The following is a 20053-nucleotide window of genomic DNA, read 5'->3' on the forward strand; positions in this document are numbered from 1 at the left end:
ATCCATACATTTTAAAAACAAGAAAATGGTTTTGCTTAATATAAGGAATTTGAAATGATTTATACATTTACTTTTGATACTTAAGTACATTTTAAACCAAATACTTTCACTCAAGTAGTATTTTACTGGGTGACTTTCATTTTTACTTTCTATACTTTCTATGAGTAATTTTCTATTACGGTATCTATACTTTTACTCAAGTATGACAATTGGGTACTTTTTCTACCACTGGAAATAACACATATGGAATTATGTAGTAACCAAAAAAGTGTTAAACAAATCTAAATAGATGTTATATTTGAGTTTCTTCAAAGTACCCTTTGCCTTGATGACAGCTTTGTACACTTTTGGCATTCTCTCAACCAGCTTCATGAGGTAGTCACCTGGAATGCATTTCAATTAAAAGGTGTGCCTTGTTAAAAGTTAATTTGTGGAATTTATTTCCTTCTTAATGCGTTTGAGCCAATCAGTTGTGTTGTGACAAGGTATGGGTGGTATACAGAAGATAGCCCTATTTGGTAAAAGACCAAGTCCATATTATTCCAGGAACAGCTCAAATAAGCAAAGAAAAATGACAGTCCATCATTACTTTAAGACATGCAGGTCAGCCAATGCGGAAAATGTCAAGAACTTTGAAAGTTTCCTCATGTGCAGTCGCAAAAAATATCAAGCACTACAATGAAACTGGCTCTCATGAGAACCGCCACAGGAATGGAAGACCCAGAGTTACCTCTGCTGCAGAAGATAAGTTCATTAGAGTTAACTGCACCTCAGATTGCAGCCCAAATAAATGCTTCAAAGAGTTCAAGTAACAGACACATCTCAACATCAACTGTTCATAGGAGACTGTGTGAATCAGGCCTTCATGGTCGAATTGCTGCAAAGAAAACACTACTAAAGGACACCAATAAGAAGAAGAGACTTGCTTGGGCCAAGAAACACGAGCAATGGACATTAGACCAGTGGAAATCTGTCCTTTGGTTTGATGAGTCCAAATTTGAGATTGTTGGTTCCAACCGCTGTGTCTTTGTGAGACACAGAATAGGTGAACGTATAATCTCAGCATGTGTTGTTTCCACCGTGATGCATGGAGGAGGAGGTGTGATGGTGCTTTGCTGGTGACACTGTCTGTGATTTATTTAGAATTCAAGGCACACTTAACCAGCATGGCTACCACAGCATTCTGCAGCAATACACCATACCATCTGGTTTGCACGTAGTGGGACTAGCATTTGTTTTTCAACAGGACAATGACCCAAAACACCTCCAGCCTGTGTAAGGGCTATTTGGCCAAGTGCTATTTGGCCAAGTGTGGAGTGCTGCATCAGATGGCCTGGCCTCCACAATCACCCGACCTTAACCCAATTGAGATGGTTTGGGATGAGTTGGACCACAGAGTGAAGGAAAAGCAGCCAACAAGTGCTCAGCATATGTGGGAACTCATTCAAGACTGTTGGAAAAGCATTCCAGGTTAAGCTAGTTGAAAGAATGCCAAGAGTGTGCAAAGCTGTCATCAAGGCTAAGGGTGGCTATTTTGAAAAATCTCTCATTTAAATATATATTTTATTTATAACTTTGAGTTACATTCATCAATGTACAGTACCCGATGCCAATAGGGAGCTGTGACTGTCAACATTACCAGACAGGGGGATTCCAGAACAGTGTCCAGCTACACCCAAACCACTCAATGGGAATTTGATGAGCACTTTTAATGAACTGAGCCCAATTCTCACTCATCACTCCAACATGACCCAATAGAATATGATACTTTTGATTAACTGTAATTGCTGGGACCCGGTCCGTGTAACGCAAGCCGATTGGCCGTGTTGTGGGAAGCGGTGACATAAACGCTGGAACTGTGGGATTTATACGAGTTGAGTGCCGGCTGGCTTGCTCATGGGCAAGTGCTAATGAACATCTGTGTCTGCAGCTCTGTATCTTCAGTAACATCTGGGGCCAGTGCAGAGCAGAGCGGGGCTGGGGAGGGTGGACCAGCCAAGGCAAACACCCCGCCCACCGCATCCAGATTCATTTAGAAGCGCAAACAGGCCCGCCATTAGAGGGGGATATGATGATGACAGGGAAAACAAACAGAGGGAGGCCAGTATCTCATGGGGCCTACGGCTGGGGGGGGGGGGGGGATCAGAGCATCACAATGCAAACGGGTGAGAAAAAAAACATCTGCGACTGTAACGGTCGGATAAAACGACCCTGCCAAAACCTCTGACATCATCTCCGTCATAATTGTCTGGGTGGCTGCGGCTGTCAGCAGTCTTGGTTGTTGTGTTGAGAGGACTATTCATTCTATTGTGTCCTCTGGAACAGAACTGAAGGTTTATAAGCAGTTCTGATAATACAACAGGGGGATAATCAAGTAAAACCAGAGTCAATTAGACTCAGAGGCCCAGATCCAGCTGGGTATCAGAAGACAATCAGGCGTGTTGGAGAGCACAGCTACAGAACTGACATAGGAACTGATGAAGGCTGTATTGGGGTTTGATCTGGCTGCTTTTGATGATGTCATATAGTGGCAATGTCATGGTGTTGATGGTGATATGTTGATGTCATGGTGAGTCACACACACAGGGGCAGATGGGGATTCCCTTGACCTGTGCTGTAGGCCATTGATCTAATGGCGTGGTCATCTGAGAGGAAGGGTGTTGTGGGGACATGTCAGACTGATGAACAGAGCTGGATGACAGAACGGTGAGTCAGGGCACTTACCTGCATGTATCTGATCTGCAGCGTCAGGAATGGAAAAACATAAGAGGTGAGCAGAGCAGAACAGAACACACACCGACGGATAGAGAGCATCAGAGAGGACACACACACCCACGTACACAGATAGAGACAAGTAGAGAATTACACGCACACACACCCACGTACACAGATAGGGAGACAAGCAGAGAATTACACAAACACAAATCTCTTACCATGGGTTGTCGAACTTCCACCTTGATGATGTCCTCGTAGATGTCATCTCCATCGTCCTCACAGGGAACACAGTCGTAGATGTCATCCTCCCCCACGTCGTGCTCACTGGGGAACACACACACACAGTCAGTTATCCAAATGCAATTTCCTCTGAAAGGGTGATTACGAGACTTAAGACTGAAGGTTAACCACAACATTGAGATCAGATTAGGCACTTGACACTTCGCTGAGCGCTATACTAACTGTAGGTTCCCATTAGCCGTCATCAGCAGGGCTGAGGAGTCAGGAAGTCAGGCCACAGTGGTGATCTATGTCATTTCCATCCCGCTTCACAACCACTCCACAAACATGTCTCTCTGATGTACGACGCCCATTACTAACAGAAGTTGAGGGTCGGCCCAGTAGATAACAATGTAGTGAGATCCCATTAAGAGCTGCAGCAGTACAGAGTTGAAAAGCATTTCTGTGTTCTTACTATGGGTGGAGTTGTGCACATGTGTATGTTTATCTGTGTGTGTGTGTGTACTCATGTAAGTGTGAAACAGGAACCCAGTGCCCTCCCTGACAGTTCAGTGTACACCCAAGATTGGAGGCAAGATCAATTCAGCACCAGGAGCCTTAGATCCATGTGTGCCTCCTCACCCCACTGACAGCCACAGCAGCATCCATCAGCCCACACCCAGCCATCCTCCTCTGGGTCACACATGGCCCCGTCTCAGCCTGGACCGTATTAAACCAGCCTGACAACCATAAGAGATGTCTTTCCCTATCCGTGACTAAGCCACCTGTTACATTCTGTTGTGGTTCTATGGTTTCATGGTCGTGACGGTCTCCACCAGCACGGGCATACGGCTCACCTTAGACCACCACAGAGAGCTCCCTCTGCCCCCGCCACCTCTCTCGCTCTCTCTCCCTCTCCTTCGCTCTTCTGCTCAGGCCACATCTAAAGCTTCTGTCGAACATCAAAACACCATTCTATGCTAATTCTCGCTACCAGAAAACACGGAAATCCTGAACGGCTCCAAGTTGTTTGTTCCCTTCAGTCATTTTCTGAGGACTAAAGAAAACACAAAGCAAAGTGAATTGAATTGAACGCCTGCTCCAGGCATTGTAAGAATGTGGTTGTTTGACAGCGTAACCCGAGGGAATAAAAGGCAGTGGTCTAATGAACGTATTTTTCTATTGAAACTCATTAGTTCCACAACAATTCTGGAGTTTTCTACCTACTATACTATAAAATACTGAGACCTGGAGGCCATGGGAAACTGGGGAAACGGTTTCTTTTGGTTTTCTTTTGGCACCACACTGACTGAATGACCTTTAATTAGCAGAGATGCCAGCAGTGCACAGGCTCTGACTGTGATGTGTGTGTGTGTGTGTGTGTGTGTGTGTGTGTGTGTGTGTGTGTGTGTGTGTGTGTGTGTGTGTGTGTGTGTGTGTGTGTGTGTGTGTGTGTGTGTGTGTGTGTGTGTGTGTGTGTGTGTGTGTGTGTGTGTGTGTTTTGTTTATTAGGATACCCATTAGCTACTGCACATGCAGCAGCTACTCTTCCTGGGGTCCACATAAAACATATACAACAAAGTACAGAACAGTTGTAAACAAAATAACAGCTAAACATTAGGCTATAATCCCATATTGATGTCACTTGTTAAATCTAGTGTAGATGAAGGGGAAGAGACAGGTTAAAGAAGGATTGTTAAGCCTTGAGACTGAGACATCAGCTGAGCAGTCTGACATATTTGTCACATTTTTGTTGCATCTTTTCTTTGAACCAAAGAATTGTTCAATTCATCATCGATCCAGGGAGCTCTAATAGCTCTCACAAGTGCATGTTCGTCAACAACCGGCAGGGATCATTTTAAAAATACTCAAAGTGCTGCATCTGGATTCTCCTCCTTGAAAACATCAGACCAACATAAACTCAGCAAAAAAAAGAAACGTCCTCTCACTGTCAGCTGCGTTTATTTTCAGCAAACTTAACGTGTAAATATTTGTATGAACATAACGAGATTCAACAACTGAGACATAAACTGAACAAGTTCCACAGACATGTGACGAACAGAAATGGAATAATGTGTCAGTGAACAAAGGGGGGTCAAAATCAAAAGTAACAGTCAGTATCTGGTGTGGCCACCAGCTGCATTAAGTACTGCAGTGCATCTCCTCCTCATGGACTGCACCAGATTTGCCAGTTCTTGCTGTGAGATGTTACCCCACTTTTCCACCAAGGCAAGTTCCCGGACATTTCTGGGGGGAATGGCCCTAGCCCTCACCCTCCGATCCAACATGTTTCAGATGTGCTCAATGGGATTGAGATCCAGGCTCTTCGCTGGACATGGCAGAACACTGACATTCCTGTCTTGCAGGAAATCACGCACAGAACGAGCAGTATGGCTGGTGGCATTGTCATGCTGGAGGGTCATGTCAGGATGAGCCTGCAGGAAGGGTACCACATGACGGAGGAGGATATCTTCCCTGTAACGCACAGTGTTGAGATTGCCTGCAATGACAACAAGCTCAGTCCGATGATGCTGTGACACACCACACCAGACCATGACGGACCCTCCACCTCCAAATCGATCCCGCTCCAGAGTACAGGCTTCGGTGTAACGCTCATTCCTTCGATGATAAACGCAATTCCGACCATCACCCCTGGTGAGACAAAACAGCGACTCGTCAGTGAATAGCACTTTTTGCCAGTCCTGTCTGGTCCAGCGACGGTGAGTTTGTGCCCATAGGTGACGATGTTGCCGGTGATGTCTGGTGAGAACCTGCCTTACAACAGGCCTAGAAGCCCTCAGTCCAGCCTCTCTCAGCCTATTGTAGACAGTCTGAGCACTGATGGAGGGATTGTGCATTCCTGGTGTAACTCGGGCAGTTGTTGTTGCCATCCTGTACCTGTCCCGCAGGTCTGATTTTCGGATGTACCAATCCTGTGCAGATGTTGTTACACGTGGTCTGCCACTGCGAGGACGATCAGCTGTCCGTCCTGTCTCCCTGTAGCGCTGTCTTAGGCGTCTCACAGTATGGACATTGCAATTTATTGCCCTGGCCACATCTGCAGTCTCCATGCCTCCTTGCAGCATGCTCAAGGCACGTTCACACAGATGAGCAGGGACCCTGGGCATCTTTCTTTTGGTGTTTTTCAGTCAGTAGAAAGGCATCTTTAGTGTCCTAAGTTTTCATAACTGTGACCTTAATTGCCTACCGTTTGTAAGCTGTTAGTGTCTTAACGACCGTTCCACAGGTGCATGTTCATTAATTGTTTATGGTTCATCGAACAAGCATGGGAAGCAGTGTTTAAACCCTTTACAATGAAGATCTGTGAAGTTATTTTCATTTTTACGAATTATCATTGAATGACAGGGTCCTGAAAAAGGGACGTTTCTTTTTTTGCTGAGTTTACATTTTTGTTACATCTTCATCAAAAGAGTCCTAAGAAAACATTTTGTATGATCTCTTATAAATAACTTTAGGGCCTGCCTTTGGTACTTTGGCTTTCCTTGTTTTTGCCACAATTTTATGGTCCCTACAGCCAATGTGAACTGACATTGCCGTGCAGCAAAGCTTTGCAGCATTAGTGACGATATGATCAATACAAGTGGATGTGACAGATCCAACACTATTTGCATACACTGTAGTTGGTTGAATGACAACCTGGGTCATGCACCAGGCATTCGTCACAGTAAGAAACTTCTTCTTGAGAGGACAACTAGGTGATAACCAGTCAACGTTCAGGACACCAAGAAAATACATTTATCTGTTAGCATCAGAGACCTTGTCTAACATGACACACATATTCTCCAGATACTGACAGTTTGCACTATAGCAGCCCCCTAAAAGAAGAGACTTCTGATGAGGCAAGGGAACCTGCAACCACAGCACTTCTACTTAATTTGTCATGAGATTCTCCCTGAGCGTCACAGGAATATGGCTTTGAATATATAGAGGAACACATCCTCCATAGACATTTCTGTCTTTTCTATAGATGTTATATGCATGTATTCCTACTATATCATCAAAGGTCCTGTCTAAGTGAGTCTCAGAAATGGATTAGTAAATTAGCAAATTACTAATCTCATGAACTCTGTTTCTGAGGCTCCATATATTGACATGAACTAATTTGAACCCTTTCCTGGGTGGCTTATTTAAAACTGAAATCATATTGATAATAGATTGTATTTCTAATAATTATATTTCTTATAATAACAAAGATTTTGGGGGATTTTTTATCAGATTATGTTCAGTAGATGCCTTATCTGGTTTAGCTCAGCTGCAGCAGGATGCTCTGTTTTTCGTGCCACTTCTGGATAGTTGTCTTGCTGGAAAGTTGGTCTCAATGGTACAGGGGTATCGGCATGGGGGTAATGGCGTGGGGGGATGCTGTCATGTCGGCATGGGGGTAATGGCGTGGGGGGATGCTGCCATGTCGGCATGGGGGTAATGGCGTGGGGGGATGCTGTCATGTCAGCATGGGGGTAATGGCGTGGGGGGATGCTGTCATGTCGGCATAGGGGTAATGGCGTGGGGGGATGCTGTCATGTCAGCATGGGAGGTAATGGGTTGAGAGGGGTCCTGTCCTGTAAGCATGGGAGGTAATGGGGTGGGGGGGATGCTGTCCTGTCAGCATGGGAGGTAATGGGATGGGAGGGGTGGGGGGGGGGTGCTGTCCTGTCAGCATGGGAGGTAATGGGGTGTGGTATTGAGTGGTGGCCAATGGAGTGGTGAACTGTCTGGGCGGAGTCCTGGTCTTTCTGGGCGGAGTCCTGGTCTTTCTGGGCGGAGACCTGGGCTCTCTTGGTGGAGACCTGGGCTCTTTTGGTAGAGTACTGGTCTCTCTTGGTGGAGTACTGGTCTCTCTTGGTGGAGTACTGGTCTCTCTTGGTGGAGTACTGGTCTCTCTTGGTGGAGTACTGGTCTCTCTTGGTGGAGTACTGGTCTCTCTTGGTGGAGTACTGGGCTCTCTTGGTGGAGTACTGGTCTCTCTTGGTGGAGTACTGGTCTCTCTTGGTGGAGTACTGGGCTCTCTTGGTGGAGTACTGGTCTTTCTTGGTGGAGTACTGGTCTCTCTTGGTGGAGTACTGGTCTCTCTTGGTGGAGTACTGGGCTCTCTTGGTGGAGTACTGGTCTCTCTTGGTGGAGTACTGGGCTCTCTTGGTGGAGTACTGGTCTCTCTTGGTGGAGTACTGGTCTCTCTTGGTGGAGTACTGGTCTCTCTTGGTGGAGTACTGGTCTCTCTTGGTGGAGTACTGGTCTCTCTTGGTGGAGTACTGGTCTCTCTTGGTGGAGTACTGGGCTCTCTTGGTGGAGTACTGGTCTTTCTGGGCGGTGTCCTGGTCTTTCTGGGCGGAGACCTGGGCTCTCTTGGTGGAGTACTGGACTCTCTTGGTGGAGTACTGGTCTCTCTTGGTGGAGTACTGGACTCTCTTGGTGGAGTACTGGTCTCTCTTGGTGTACTGGTCTCTCTTGGTGGAGTACTGGTCTCTCTTGGTGGAGTACTGGACTCTCTTGGTGGAGTACTGGTCTCTCTTGATGGAGTACTGGTTTATCTTGGTGGAGTACTGGGCTCTCTTGGTGAAGTACTAGTCTCTCTGGGTGAGGTGATGGTCTCTCTGGGTGAGGTGATGGTCTCTCCGGGTGGATTACTGGCTTCTCCGGGTGGATTGCTGGCTTCTCAAGTTCTCAAGGGTGGAGCCTGGACTCTCCGGGCGGAGTTCTGGGTTCTCTGGGTGGAGTACTGGTTTCTCTTGGTGGAGTACTGGTCTCTCCTGGTGTACTGGTTTATCTTGGTGGAGTACTGGTCTCTCTTGGTGGAGTACTGGTTTATCTTGGTGGAGTACTGGTCTCTCTTGGTGTACTGGTTTATCTTGGTGGAGTACTGGTCTCTCTTGGTGGAGTACTGGTTTATCTTGGTGGAGTACTGGGCTCTCTTGGTGAAGTACTAGTCTCTCTGGGTGAGGTGATGGTCTCTCTGGGTGAGGTGATGGTCTCTCCGGGTGGATTACTGGCTTCTCCGGGTGGATTGCTGGCTTCTCAAGTTCTCAAGGGTGGAGCCTGGACTCTCCGGGCGGAGTTCTGGGTTCTCTGGGTGGAGTGCTGGGCTCTCGGGGTGGAGTGCTGGGTTCTCTGGGTGGAGTGCTGGGTTCTCTGGGTGGAGTGCTGGGCTCTCGGGGTGGAGTGCTGGGCTCTCGGGGTGGAGTGCTGGGCTCTCTGGGTGGAGTGCTGGGCTCTCGGGGTGGAGTGCTGGGCTCTCTGGGTGGAGTGCTGGGCTCTCTGGGTGGAGTGCTGGGCTCTCTGGGTGGAGTGCTGGGCTCTCGGGGTGGAGTGCTGGGCTCTCGGGGTGGAGTGCTGGGCTCTCTGGGTGGAGTGCTGGGCTCTCTGGGTGGAGTTCTGGGTTCTCTGGGTGGAGTGCTGGGCTCTCTGGGTGGAGTGCTGGGCTCTCTGGGTGGAGTTCTGGGTTCTCTGGGTGGAGTGCTGGGCTCTCGGGGTGGAGTGCTGGGATCTCGGGGTGGAGTGCTGGGCTCTCGGGGTGGAGTGCTGTGGTGTTCTTATTTTCTGGATACCCATAGGCTCGATGTTCCTGGTCTTTCTTCCCATATTGCCTCTATACTTTAGCACCCTTGTAAAGACTTTTACAACCTGTTTAGTTGGACGTGGTCTTGCATGTGGTGAGGGTGGATATATTTGTGGTGTGCCAAAAAGACTTTATGCCTTAGTGCTCATTTTCTTGAGAGCTCTGCATTGTTTTCTAAAATAATATTGAATGGCACATTGCAGGGCGGGAGAAGAGATGAAATTATAATTCTTGCAGGTGGGTATAATGGCCATAATGGCTACTTCTGCCATAGCTGGGGCCACACGTCCTCTAGTGTTCTTTAGGTCATTCGTTCCAGTGTGTAATAGTATTGTCTTCGCTCCTATTAAAGTGTCCTCTGAAATTATTTCGAGGGCACTCTGGGTCGTGGGGCACCATATTTTTCTCGGCTTCAAGCCAACTAGTAGTTCTCTTTCTGGTAGATGTTTGTCGTTGGAGTCAAAGAGAATGACTCCAATCCCAGGTTGTTCTTGGAGATGAGCTGAGGTGGGAGTGTTGGTTGAGCTAGCAGAGGTGCTAGGGAGGTTGTTATTTGTTGGAGAGGGATCTGAGGGAGGAAGGTTGGTGTTGGTTGTAGTGGGATCTTCTGGGGGAGACAAGTTGGTGTTGGATGGAGAGGGATCTCCTGGAGAGCTGGTTGGTGTGAGTGGGTGGAGCATGGTGTGAGGTGGGCTGGGGTTAATGACCCTGGGTAGCTGCTCCTTCAGGGCCTGTATGGTGTCTTCTGTTCTTCAGCTGCTTTTTTGCTTCTTAAAGCTCTCTTCTCATCTCCTCCTTGATCTCCTCTACTTTTCTCATTGTCACTGTCTTCATTTTGTTGGTCCCCACAAGGTCAAATGCTATTTCTAGGGGGTTTAGGGTTAAGGTTAGAATTAGTGTTAGAATTAGGTTTAGGAGCTATGGTTAGTTTTGGGTTAGGGTTAGGAGCTAGGTTTAGGGTTAAGGTTAGGTTTTTGGGTAAAGGTTAATGTTAGGGTTAAGGTTAGGGTTAGGGGTTAGGGAAAATAGGATTTTGAATGGGACTGAATTGTACGTCCCCACAAGGTTAGCTGTGCAAGACTGTGTGTGTGTGTGGGGGGGGGGGGGCTCTCTTTCCTAGGGGTGTCCTCTATGCATTCCCTGGAACTCCCACTTACATCACTAAATGTCCACTCCCGCTTACAGCTAAGTGACAACCATTGCTCCTAGAAAAGTGGGCTCTGTGCTATGTAATAATAGTTTTTTTCTGGTAATTCTCATTCTTGTGACACGTATAGGTCATTCAGTTTGGAGGGTTTCCATATTACCATACCACCACAGTAGAGTAGAACTGTCTTTTAAACATTCCCAAAGTCTAGTTACTGTATCTTGTCAGGATTGGGAGAGTTAATATTGCTATCAACCAGTTTACTCTTCTGTTTGAAGGTATGTGCGAATTTCTCTGAAAAGGTTAATAGCAAACAGAGACATATTTTCCATTCACTGGAATTAATAGCATAGGACAAAAATGTAATCTAATTTGATGTATTGTGGGCTTGGTTAACTCTGACCTTCCCTATTTACCATCCTACTGTATGTGACTGGAATATTATCTTGTGACCTTTGCGGATGGCGTGAATAGAGAAAACAAATGAAGAAGAGTGCTACAGCCTCCATCAAATATTCACGATTGTCCTTCTCCTTGTGTGGGACCAGTTTGAAGTTTTAATTGAGGTGGTGTGGTGTCACTTTAAATGATGTGTTTCCTCTTCCTTCATTTACATTTGACTTATTTAACAGACACTCTTATCCAGAGTTACTTACAGTACTGAGTGGATACATTTTCATACTGGTCCCCCATGGGAATGGAACCCACAACCCTGGTGTTGCAAGCACCATGCTCTATCAACTGAGCAATACAGGACCATTATTAGGAGGGTGTGACTCTCGCTGCATACAGATAGGAATAGTGGGCCCGGCACACTACCGCCATGTCTGAGCTACCTATCCCAGAGTGCACTCTGTTCTGAAGGCACCCATGACCCCACAGAGACACATTTGTTCAGGGGATGGGGCAATATTTAGGAAGAAATCACATTCTTGCCCAAAACCATAGAGACAGGCTGAATGACTAGCTGAATGATGATGGTGATGATAATGATGATGGTGATGATGGTTAGTGCAGCGATCTGCGTATGAGCTGTATGGGGAGTGAGGAGGGACAAGATGAACTAGCTCCTGAGGGGGGGATCTGTGTGTAGATGAGTGTGAATGTATGTCTGTGTGTCTGTATGAGTGTGCGCACCGGCACATGCATGAGTGTGTGTACAAGAGATACGAGAGTGTGTGCTTCCCACTCTGCTCCTCTCCTCTTGACTCACTCCTGTATTTTGGGCAAATTCTCTGTCTGATTTCACAGTGCAGGGCCAGAGGAGATCCAGCGTGTTCGCACACAATGGGCTCTGTGGCTTCTGCTCTACTGCTCTCCGCTCCACCCCGCATCCCAACTTGAGATGGGCACTCTTAATCACTGGACTGGACTTTCATCAAGGGCTACATACGGACCTCTGGGTTACAGGTTTCTAGTAGAACTAACATGTTTTTAAAGCTGACACCTGACGATTTTTAAGCGTAATCATACAGATATCTTGCTCTGGCACCACCCCCCTCTCACTCTCAGTGCAATTCCCATGCTCTTGCAAGAGTGACGTTTTAATGCTGTGATCCTGTCTTGTGGAGTCAGGTCATAGACCTAAAGTGCTGTGGAAAAGTATTTGTCCCCTTTCAAATTTTTTCAACTTTTGCATATTTTTTTATACTGAATGTGATTTTCCACCGAAACCTAATATTAGATAAAGGGAACCTGCGTGAACAAATAACACAACAATTACATACTTATTACATTTATTACAAAACAATTTTATGCAACACCCAATACCCCTGTGTGAAAAAGTAATTGCCCCCTTACACTCAACAACTGCTTGTGCCACCTTCAGCTGCAATGACGCCAACCAAATGCTTCCTGTAGTTGTTGATCAGTCTCAGTCACTGTGGAGGAATTTTGGCCCACTCTTCCATGCAGAACTGCTGTAACTCAGCAACATTTGTGGCTTTTCAAGCATGAACTGCTCGTTTCAAGTCCTGCCAATAAGACTTGATTGTGTGTTTCGGATCATTGTCTTGCTGCATGATCCAGCTGCGCTTCAGCTTACAGACGGATGGCCTGACATTCTCCTGTAGAATTAGAGCATAATGAATGGTTCCTTCTATTAAGTCAAGTTGTTCAGGTCCTGAGGCAGCAAAGCATCCCCAAACCATCACACTACCACCACCATGCTTGACTGTTGGTATGAGGTTCTTACTGTGGAATGCAGCGTTCGGTTTCCTGTGAGCTGAAGCATAGCTGGGTCATGCAGCAAGACAATGATCCAACACACACAATCCAGTTTACATGAAAATGGCTACAAAGCAACACATTTAAAGTTTTGGCATGGCTTAGTCAAAGCCCGGACCCAATCTCAAGTCAGATGTTGTGGGAGGACTTGAAACGAACAGTTCATGCTTGAAAACCCACAAATGTCGCTGAGTTACAGCAGTTCTGCATGCAAGAAGTGGGCCACAACTCCTCCACAGCGACATGAGAGACTGATCAACAACTAAAGGAAGCATTTGTTTACAGTCATTCTCACAACTAGTTATTGAGTGTAAGGGGCAATACATTTTTCACACAGGTCAATTGGGTGTTGCATAACTTTGTTAATTAAATAAATAAAATAAGTAGAATTTGTGTTATTTGTTAACTCAGATTCCCTTTATATAATAGTAGGTTTTGGTTGAAGATTTGATAACATTCAGTATCAGAAATATTCCAAAATAGAGAAAATCAGAAAGCGGTCAAATACTTTTTCACAGAGCTGTACATATTAAATCACATGTTTGGACATTGACCAGGGAGCTACAGCAAGCCTGGCTGCTCTGTGTTGGCTTGGCAACACTGACCATCACCTGGTAAAGGGTCATCTCAGGCTCCTACTGATATCATCATAATGTCTAATGCCCTTGGATTATATCTACTCTTAAATGGAAGTTTCAAAATTACAGATTTTGAAATACTATAGATCCAACAGGAGTGGTAGTCACATTTTCACATCAGTGTAGTCCGTTTTTGAGAGCTGCATCTCTGCTGAGTGAAAAGTCAACTATATGGGGAATTTCAACTCTCTCTCTCTGCAGACTGCAGGGTGTGCAGACCAAATTCAATGGAAGGTCATTCTGGTTTCCACCACCAGGCTGGCGATGCAATTACTGACAAATCTGTGTGTGCAACTGTAGAAAAGTGGATTACCCAGAGACATATGACTAGGGCCAGCACATTTGTAAGCTGATGGATAAATAAACAGATTTACTTGGGACGGAAATATCTTGCTTCCCTTTCTTCCCTGATTTAATCAGAAAGTTTTAGGGCGATGAGGCCCTTTCTTTCTCATGAAGTTAGAGAGGTTGCTGCCATGGGCTTCCATTTGATTAGCTCTGACTATATCTGACTATATCAGATCTCAGAGGCTGTCCAAACATTGAGCAAGTACGTATCTGGGAGGGCTGTTTCAAGGCAATGTTACATTACTCTTTTGAGATTCTCTGTGTAGGGAGATGCCAACTTTCTCTATGTAGAGCAAACCTGAATTCTCCTTCAAGCTCTTTAATAAGTCATCTTTTCACTACTTTTCCCAACAATACCTAACTGTCATGAACAGACAGATACAGGAGTTTGGTATTTGGTTGTTTATTAGGATCCCCGGGTACCTGCTGCAAAAGCAGAAGCTACTCTTCCTGGGGTCCACACAAAACATGAAACATGACATAATACAGAACATTAATAGACAAGAACAGCTCAAGGACAGAAGTACATCAAAAAAAAATTAAATGTAAAAGGCACACGTAGCTTACATATCAATACATACACACAAACTATCTAGGTCAAATAGGGGAGAGGCGTAGTGCCGTGAGGTGTTGCTTTATCTGTTTTTTGTGTTTTTTTGTCGTTTTACCCCTTTCTCGTGATATCCAATTGGTAGTTACAATCTTGTCCCATCGCTGCAACTCCCATACTGACTCGGGAGAGAGTCAAGGTCGAGAGCCATGCATCCTCCGAAACACGAGCCTGCCAAGCCGTACTGCTCACTTAACCTGGAAGACAGCCGCACCAATGTGTCGGAGGAAACACCGTACAACTGGTGACTGAAGTCAGCCTGCATGCGCCCGGCCTGTCACAAGGAGTTGCTAGAGCACGATGGGACAAGGACATTGCGGCCGGCCAAAGCCTCCCCTAACCCAGACGACGCTATGCCTATTGTGCGCTGCCTCATGGGTCTCTGTCGCAGCCGGCTGCGACACAGCCTGGGATCAAACCCGGGTCTGTAATGACGCCTTAGACTGCTGCGCCACTCGGAAGGCCCCGCTTTATCTGTTTTTCTAAACCAGGTTTGCTGTTTATTTGAGCAATATGAGATGGAATAGAGTTCCATGCAATAATGGCTCTACATAATACAGTACGCTTTCTTGAATTTGTTCTTGATTTGGGGACTGTGAAAAGACCTCTGGTGGCATGTCTGGTGGGGTAAGTGTGTGTGTCAGAGCTGTGTGTAAGTTGACTATGCAAACAATGTATGCGATTTTCAACACAATGTTTCCAATAAAAAGAAGAAGTGATGCAGTCAGTCTCTCCTCAACTCTTAGCCAAGAGAGACTGGCATGCATAGTATTTATATCAGCCCTCTGGTTACAATGAAGAACAAAACGTGCTGCTCTGTTCTGGGCCAGCTGCAGCTTAACTAGGTCATTCCTTGCAGCACTCGACCACACGACTGGACAATAATCAAGATAAGACCAAACTAGATCCTGCAGAACTTGCCTTTTTGGACTGTGGTGTGGGACAGACCTCTCTCCAGCTTTACAATGATTGAATCTATATGTTTTGACTATGGACAGTTTACAATCTAAGGTAACGCCAAGTAATTTAGTCTCCTCAACTTGTTCAACAGCAACACTATTCATTACCAGATTCAGATGAGGTCTAGAACTTTGGTAACGATTTGTACCGAATACAATGCTCTTAAATTTTGAGATGTTCAGGACTAGTTTATTACTGGCCACCCATTCCAAAACAGAATGCAACTCTAAGTTAATGGTTTCATTGACTTCATTAGCTGTGGTTGCTGATGCGTATATGTTTGAATCATCAGCATACATGGACACACATGGTTTGTTTAATGCCAGCGGCAGGTCATTGGTAAAAATAGAAAAGAGTAGAGGGCTTAGAGAGCTGCCCTGCAGTACACCACACGTTACATGTTTGACATTAGAGAAGCTTCCAATATAGAAAATCAAGTCAATAGTGATGATATGAATGGGAAGCCATGCCCAGACAAGGTGACATTGCCCAGGCTTGAAGGAGGACTAGTTGGACAAAGAGCAACATACAGAGAGAGCACCACCTGCGTGCCACTCCTATTGTTATCAGCAGGGGAGCTCTCCTACCAAAAAAGGACTAACCTCATACCCACCTCTACATTCTGTATTAGATTGGCTCCCTCACCCTGACATGATGTTGTACACGTGACATAAACATCCAGCCCACACAGGGACATGGTCTATGGATCTTGTGAGGGAGCAGGGGATATGTCTCAACACTACCTTTACAAAAACATTTAATATGAAAAATGTAATGCAATATTTTATTATCAATAGTTTTGGGTTTATGTTTTGCTTTCAATATCATTATTTTTGTTTGCAATACTAAGAACCATTTTCTCCTACTTCAGAAGTTTTGCTTAATGGCACAAAATGAAGAAACCCACTCACTAGAGGATTGCACCAAATAATAACATTAAAGGTGTTTAAAGTGGCAATCTTTGGTTGAAACATTAACAAAGTATTTATTTTAAGCTCAACATGTGAAAACAGCTATTTCACATCTGAAAATGCGATTTCACTTGTGAAACTACAAATTTGACATGTGTTTTTTGTTGTAAGGGTATTTCTTTACTCAATGTAGAATTCCCTAAATGCTCATCAATTAGGCCTAGTCAGTGATAACATGTCCCCAGATCATCTGTGATATCAACTGTAACACTCTTTGGTTCTAACTTTACAGTACCTTGAGTTGTCAGCCTTGAATCTGACGACCCACCAAGGAGTGATAGCAATATACTGTTATTGTCTTGATGTAAAGCCTTTATGACAACATCTGCTTCTCAATCTGAAGATTGTCATTCAGACAAAAATAGTCCCTTGACAACTGCACCCATTTCATGCTTTGTCAACTCCAGGAAGGACTAACTGCACAGCGAAGAGCAGAGCACTGCTGGGAGTTGACATTACAGAGCCACAGGCCGGAAGCAGTGCTAAGGTTGTGAAGATGAACCTGAGATCGTAATTAAGGAGACCCTGCCTCAGGTAAACATATGTACACATACAAACTTAATTTAAGGACCAGGCCATTTAAGGTGGGCTCACACTACCATCCACCAGCTTCATTCCCCTTGACATGAACGCATTTGACATGATACTGTTAACATGGAAATAGTGCATTCAGCAAGGTACAGAATATGACCTTTACTGAGACTTTTACTCCAACAGACAATCAAAAGAGTCCCTTAACATGAACTAAACCTTCAATGTTTTGTCAGTTGGAGGCTAATGTAGTCTTATGAATCTTTCACTACAATCTCCATACCAGAACCACACGCTTGATTTGGTTTTACACTAGTATTGTCACGAACGTCGTAGTGAGGAGACCAAAGCGCAGCGTGATATGAATACATACTTTTAATGTAAGACGAATGAACACGAAGAACACTAAACAAACTAACAAAATAACGTGACCGCTATAAACAATGAGTGCAGACATGCAACTTCACATAGACAATAACCCACAAACCAAACTGGAAAATGGCAACCTAAATAGGATCCCCAATCAGAGACAACGATAAACAGCTGCCTCTGATTGGGAACCAATCTAGGCCACCATAGACCTACATATGTCTAGACTAGACACACACACCTAGACATACAAAAAACCCTAGATAAGACAAAAACACACACACCACCCTGACCTAACCAAAATAATAAAGAAAACAAAGAATACTAAGGTCAGGGCGTGACAAGTATAGATAAATACATAAATACACTGTACAAAAATATAAACGCAACATGTAAAGTGTTGGTCCCATGTTTCATGAGCTGAAATAAAAAAATCCCAGACATTTTCTATACGCAAAAAAGCTTACATCTCTCAAATTTTGTGCACAAATGTGTTTACATCCCTCTAAGTGAGCATTTCTCCTTAGCCAAGATAATCCATCCACCTGACAGGTGTGCCATATCAAGAAGCTGATTAAACAGCGTGATCATTACACAGGTGCACTTTGTGCTGGGGACAATAAAAGGCCACTTAAAATGTGCTGTTTTGTCACACAACACAATGCCACAGATGTCTCAAGTTTTAAAGAGAGCGTGCAATTAAGGTGCTGACTGCAGGAATGTCCACCAGAGCTGTTGGCAGAGAATTTAATATTAATTTCTCTAACATAAGCTGCCTCCAATGTAGTTTTAGAGAATTTTGTAGTACGTCCAACCAACCTCACAACCGCAGACCACAAGTGGTGCAGCGGTCTATGGCACTGCATTTCAGTGCAAGAGGCGTCACTACAGTCCCTGGTTCAAATCCAGGCTGATTCTCATCTGACCGTGATTGGGAGTCCCATACGGCGGCACACAGTTGGCACAGCGTTGTCCGGGTTTGGCCGGGGTAGGACGTCATTGTAAATAAGAACTGACTTGCCTATTTAAATAAAATAAACATTTAAAACATGCCAGTGCTTAATCTCCACATCCGGCTTCTTCACCTGCGGTATCATCGGTGGGGGCGGGGTGCTAAGGAGTATTTCTGTCTGTAATTAAGCCCTTTTTGGGGGGGAAACTCATTCTGATTGACTAGGCCTGGCTCCCCAGTGGTAGGGCCTGGCTGCCAAGTGGGTTGGCCTATGCCCTGAAAGGCCCACCCATGGCTACACCCCTGCCCAGTCATGTGCAATCGATAGATTAGGGCCTAAGTAATGTATTTCATTTGACTGATTCCCTTATATGAACTGTAACTCAGTAAAATCTTTGAAAATGTTGCATGTTGCTTTAATATTTTTGTTCAATATAGTTAAACCTACTCATCCACTGGCATATCGCTCTCTCATTTCAGTCACACACTCATCTTAAATTGACCGTACATCAATATCATGGGCCAATTAACAACACTATGAGCGTGAGATTACTCCTTGCTTGAGTGTGTCCTACTGCATTACATGCAGGATCTCCTGATGAATCAATTACGTGGACTGGGGCCGTCGATGAGAATGAAAAGCATATCTGTTCCTCTAAAGGTCTGTGAAGCACTGTGGTTTGATTAATTCAATAAGATACAGCAGCACTTTGCACCTGGAGGTGAGACAAAGAGCAGGTTCACACCGGAGTAGGAAGCTGGGGCCAAGGCCCAACCTCTGTGGAATGACTAGGGGTCACCATAGGCTCCGGGCAGGTCAGAGAAGGTGTTATGACCACGTATCAGAGAGAGGTTGGGTTATAGGGCGTGGGGTCAAAAGATAAAGGGCAAACTAAAGGGGATGTAATCAAAGCAGAGGACCATTCCACTAAGACCTGCTGATACGCTTTGTGCTACCTACAACACAACTGTAGGTAAGGCATCACAGTACCACCACAATGATGCATTACAATCAAATGCCTCATTCTACGTGCCTTATCCCACAACCTTTTGAGATTGCTTTGTCTTTGCTCTGACTAAGGTCGTTGGATGGAAACTTTGCATTGGGTGCTAATGGAAGATCCTTTCTAAACCAAGCTATACTGTATGACATGCAGCCCAGCACCTGTGTGTTTACTATTCTCTCTATGTCTGAAAACAGAGCTGCTTTTTCCAGTAAGGCCCCAGTGTTGGGTTGGGCTGGAAGCTAAGCTGAGCCTTAATCCAGTATTATCCTGCTTGGCCCTCACTCCTCTATGCTTCTGCACGTTTTCCTTCAGTAATCTAATCAGCAGGCAGTAGTGGTGGCACTCTGTTATCCCACCCCCCTCCATTCCTCCTCGCTTTCTCTGGGTGATGAATGACACCTATCTCAGAGCAGCACCTAATTATTCTCCATTAATCAGAGGAATGGGAGCTGTCGCACACCACAGCCTCCACCCTACCACCCCACCCCAGGCCAGCCTCCTTGCCTCTGCCGCTCCCTCAACCTGAGCTGGCTTTCACACCCACCCACTCATCACCCAAGCCATGCAGCCAGCCAGCCATAGAGTCACTGAGCCAACGAGGCAGGCAGGAAGCCAATGTTCTACTGGTGTCACCATGGCAACGGACAGAGTGACGGAGGGCAGGGAGTTTGTGTAAACAGGAGGACGGAGGAAGGTGGCAGTACGGACGGTTACGGCTGTGCTGCTGCTGCTGCTACTTCCGTATGCCATTTGTGTGTGTGTGTGTGTGTGTGTGTGTGTGTGCGT

At 45.5% G+C, this 20053-nt stretch overlaps 1 protein-coding gene across 15 annotated transcripts in view; it reads right to left on the minus strand.

Annotated features, from left to right (window-relative positions):
• The window catches only part of LOC139543941 (guanine nucleotide exchange factor VAV2-like), a 241336-nt gene that overhangs the window by 35094 nt on the left and 186189 nt on the right, over nucleotides 1-20053 (minus strand). For 11 of the 15 annotated variants that reach the window (XM_071350507.1, XM_071350511.1, XM_071350509.1 and 8 more), the window contains exons 5-6: nucleotides 2934-3039; nucleotides 2725-2739 (exon numbers count right to left, since the gene is read on the minus strand). In XM_071350507.1, the coding sequence (XP_071206608.1) occupies nucleotides 2725-2739; nucleotides 2934-3039 (121 nt within the window). The remainder of the gene's footprint in view (nucleotides 1-2724; nucleotides 2740-2933; nucleotides 3040-20053) is intronic. The other 4 variants (XM_071350516.1, XM_071350512.1, XM_071350505.1 and 1 more) reach the window with 1 other exon arrangement.

Source organism: Salvelinus alpinus, chromosome 18, assembly GCF_045679555.1.
Source record: "Salvelinus alpinus chromosome 18, SLU_Salpinus.1, whole genome shotgun sequence".
NCBI classification, from domain to species: Eukaryota; Metazoa; Chordata; class Actinopteri; order Salmoniformes; family Salmonidae; genus Salvelinus; species Salvelinus alpinus.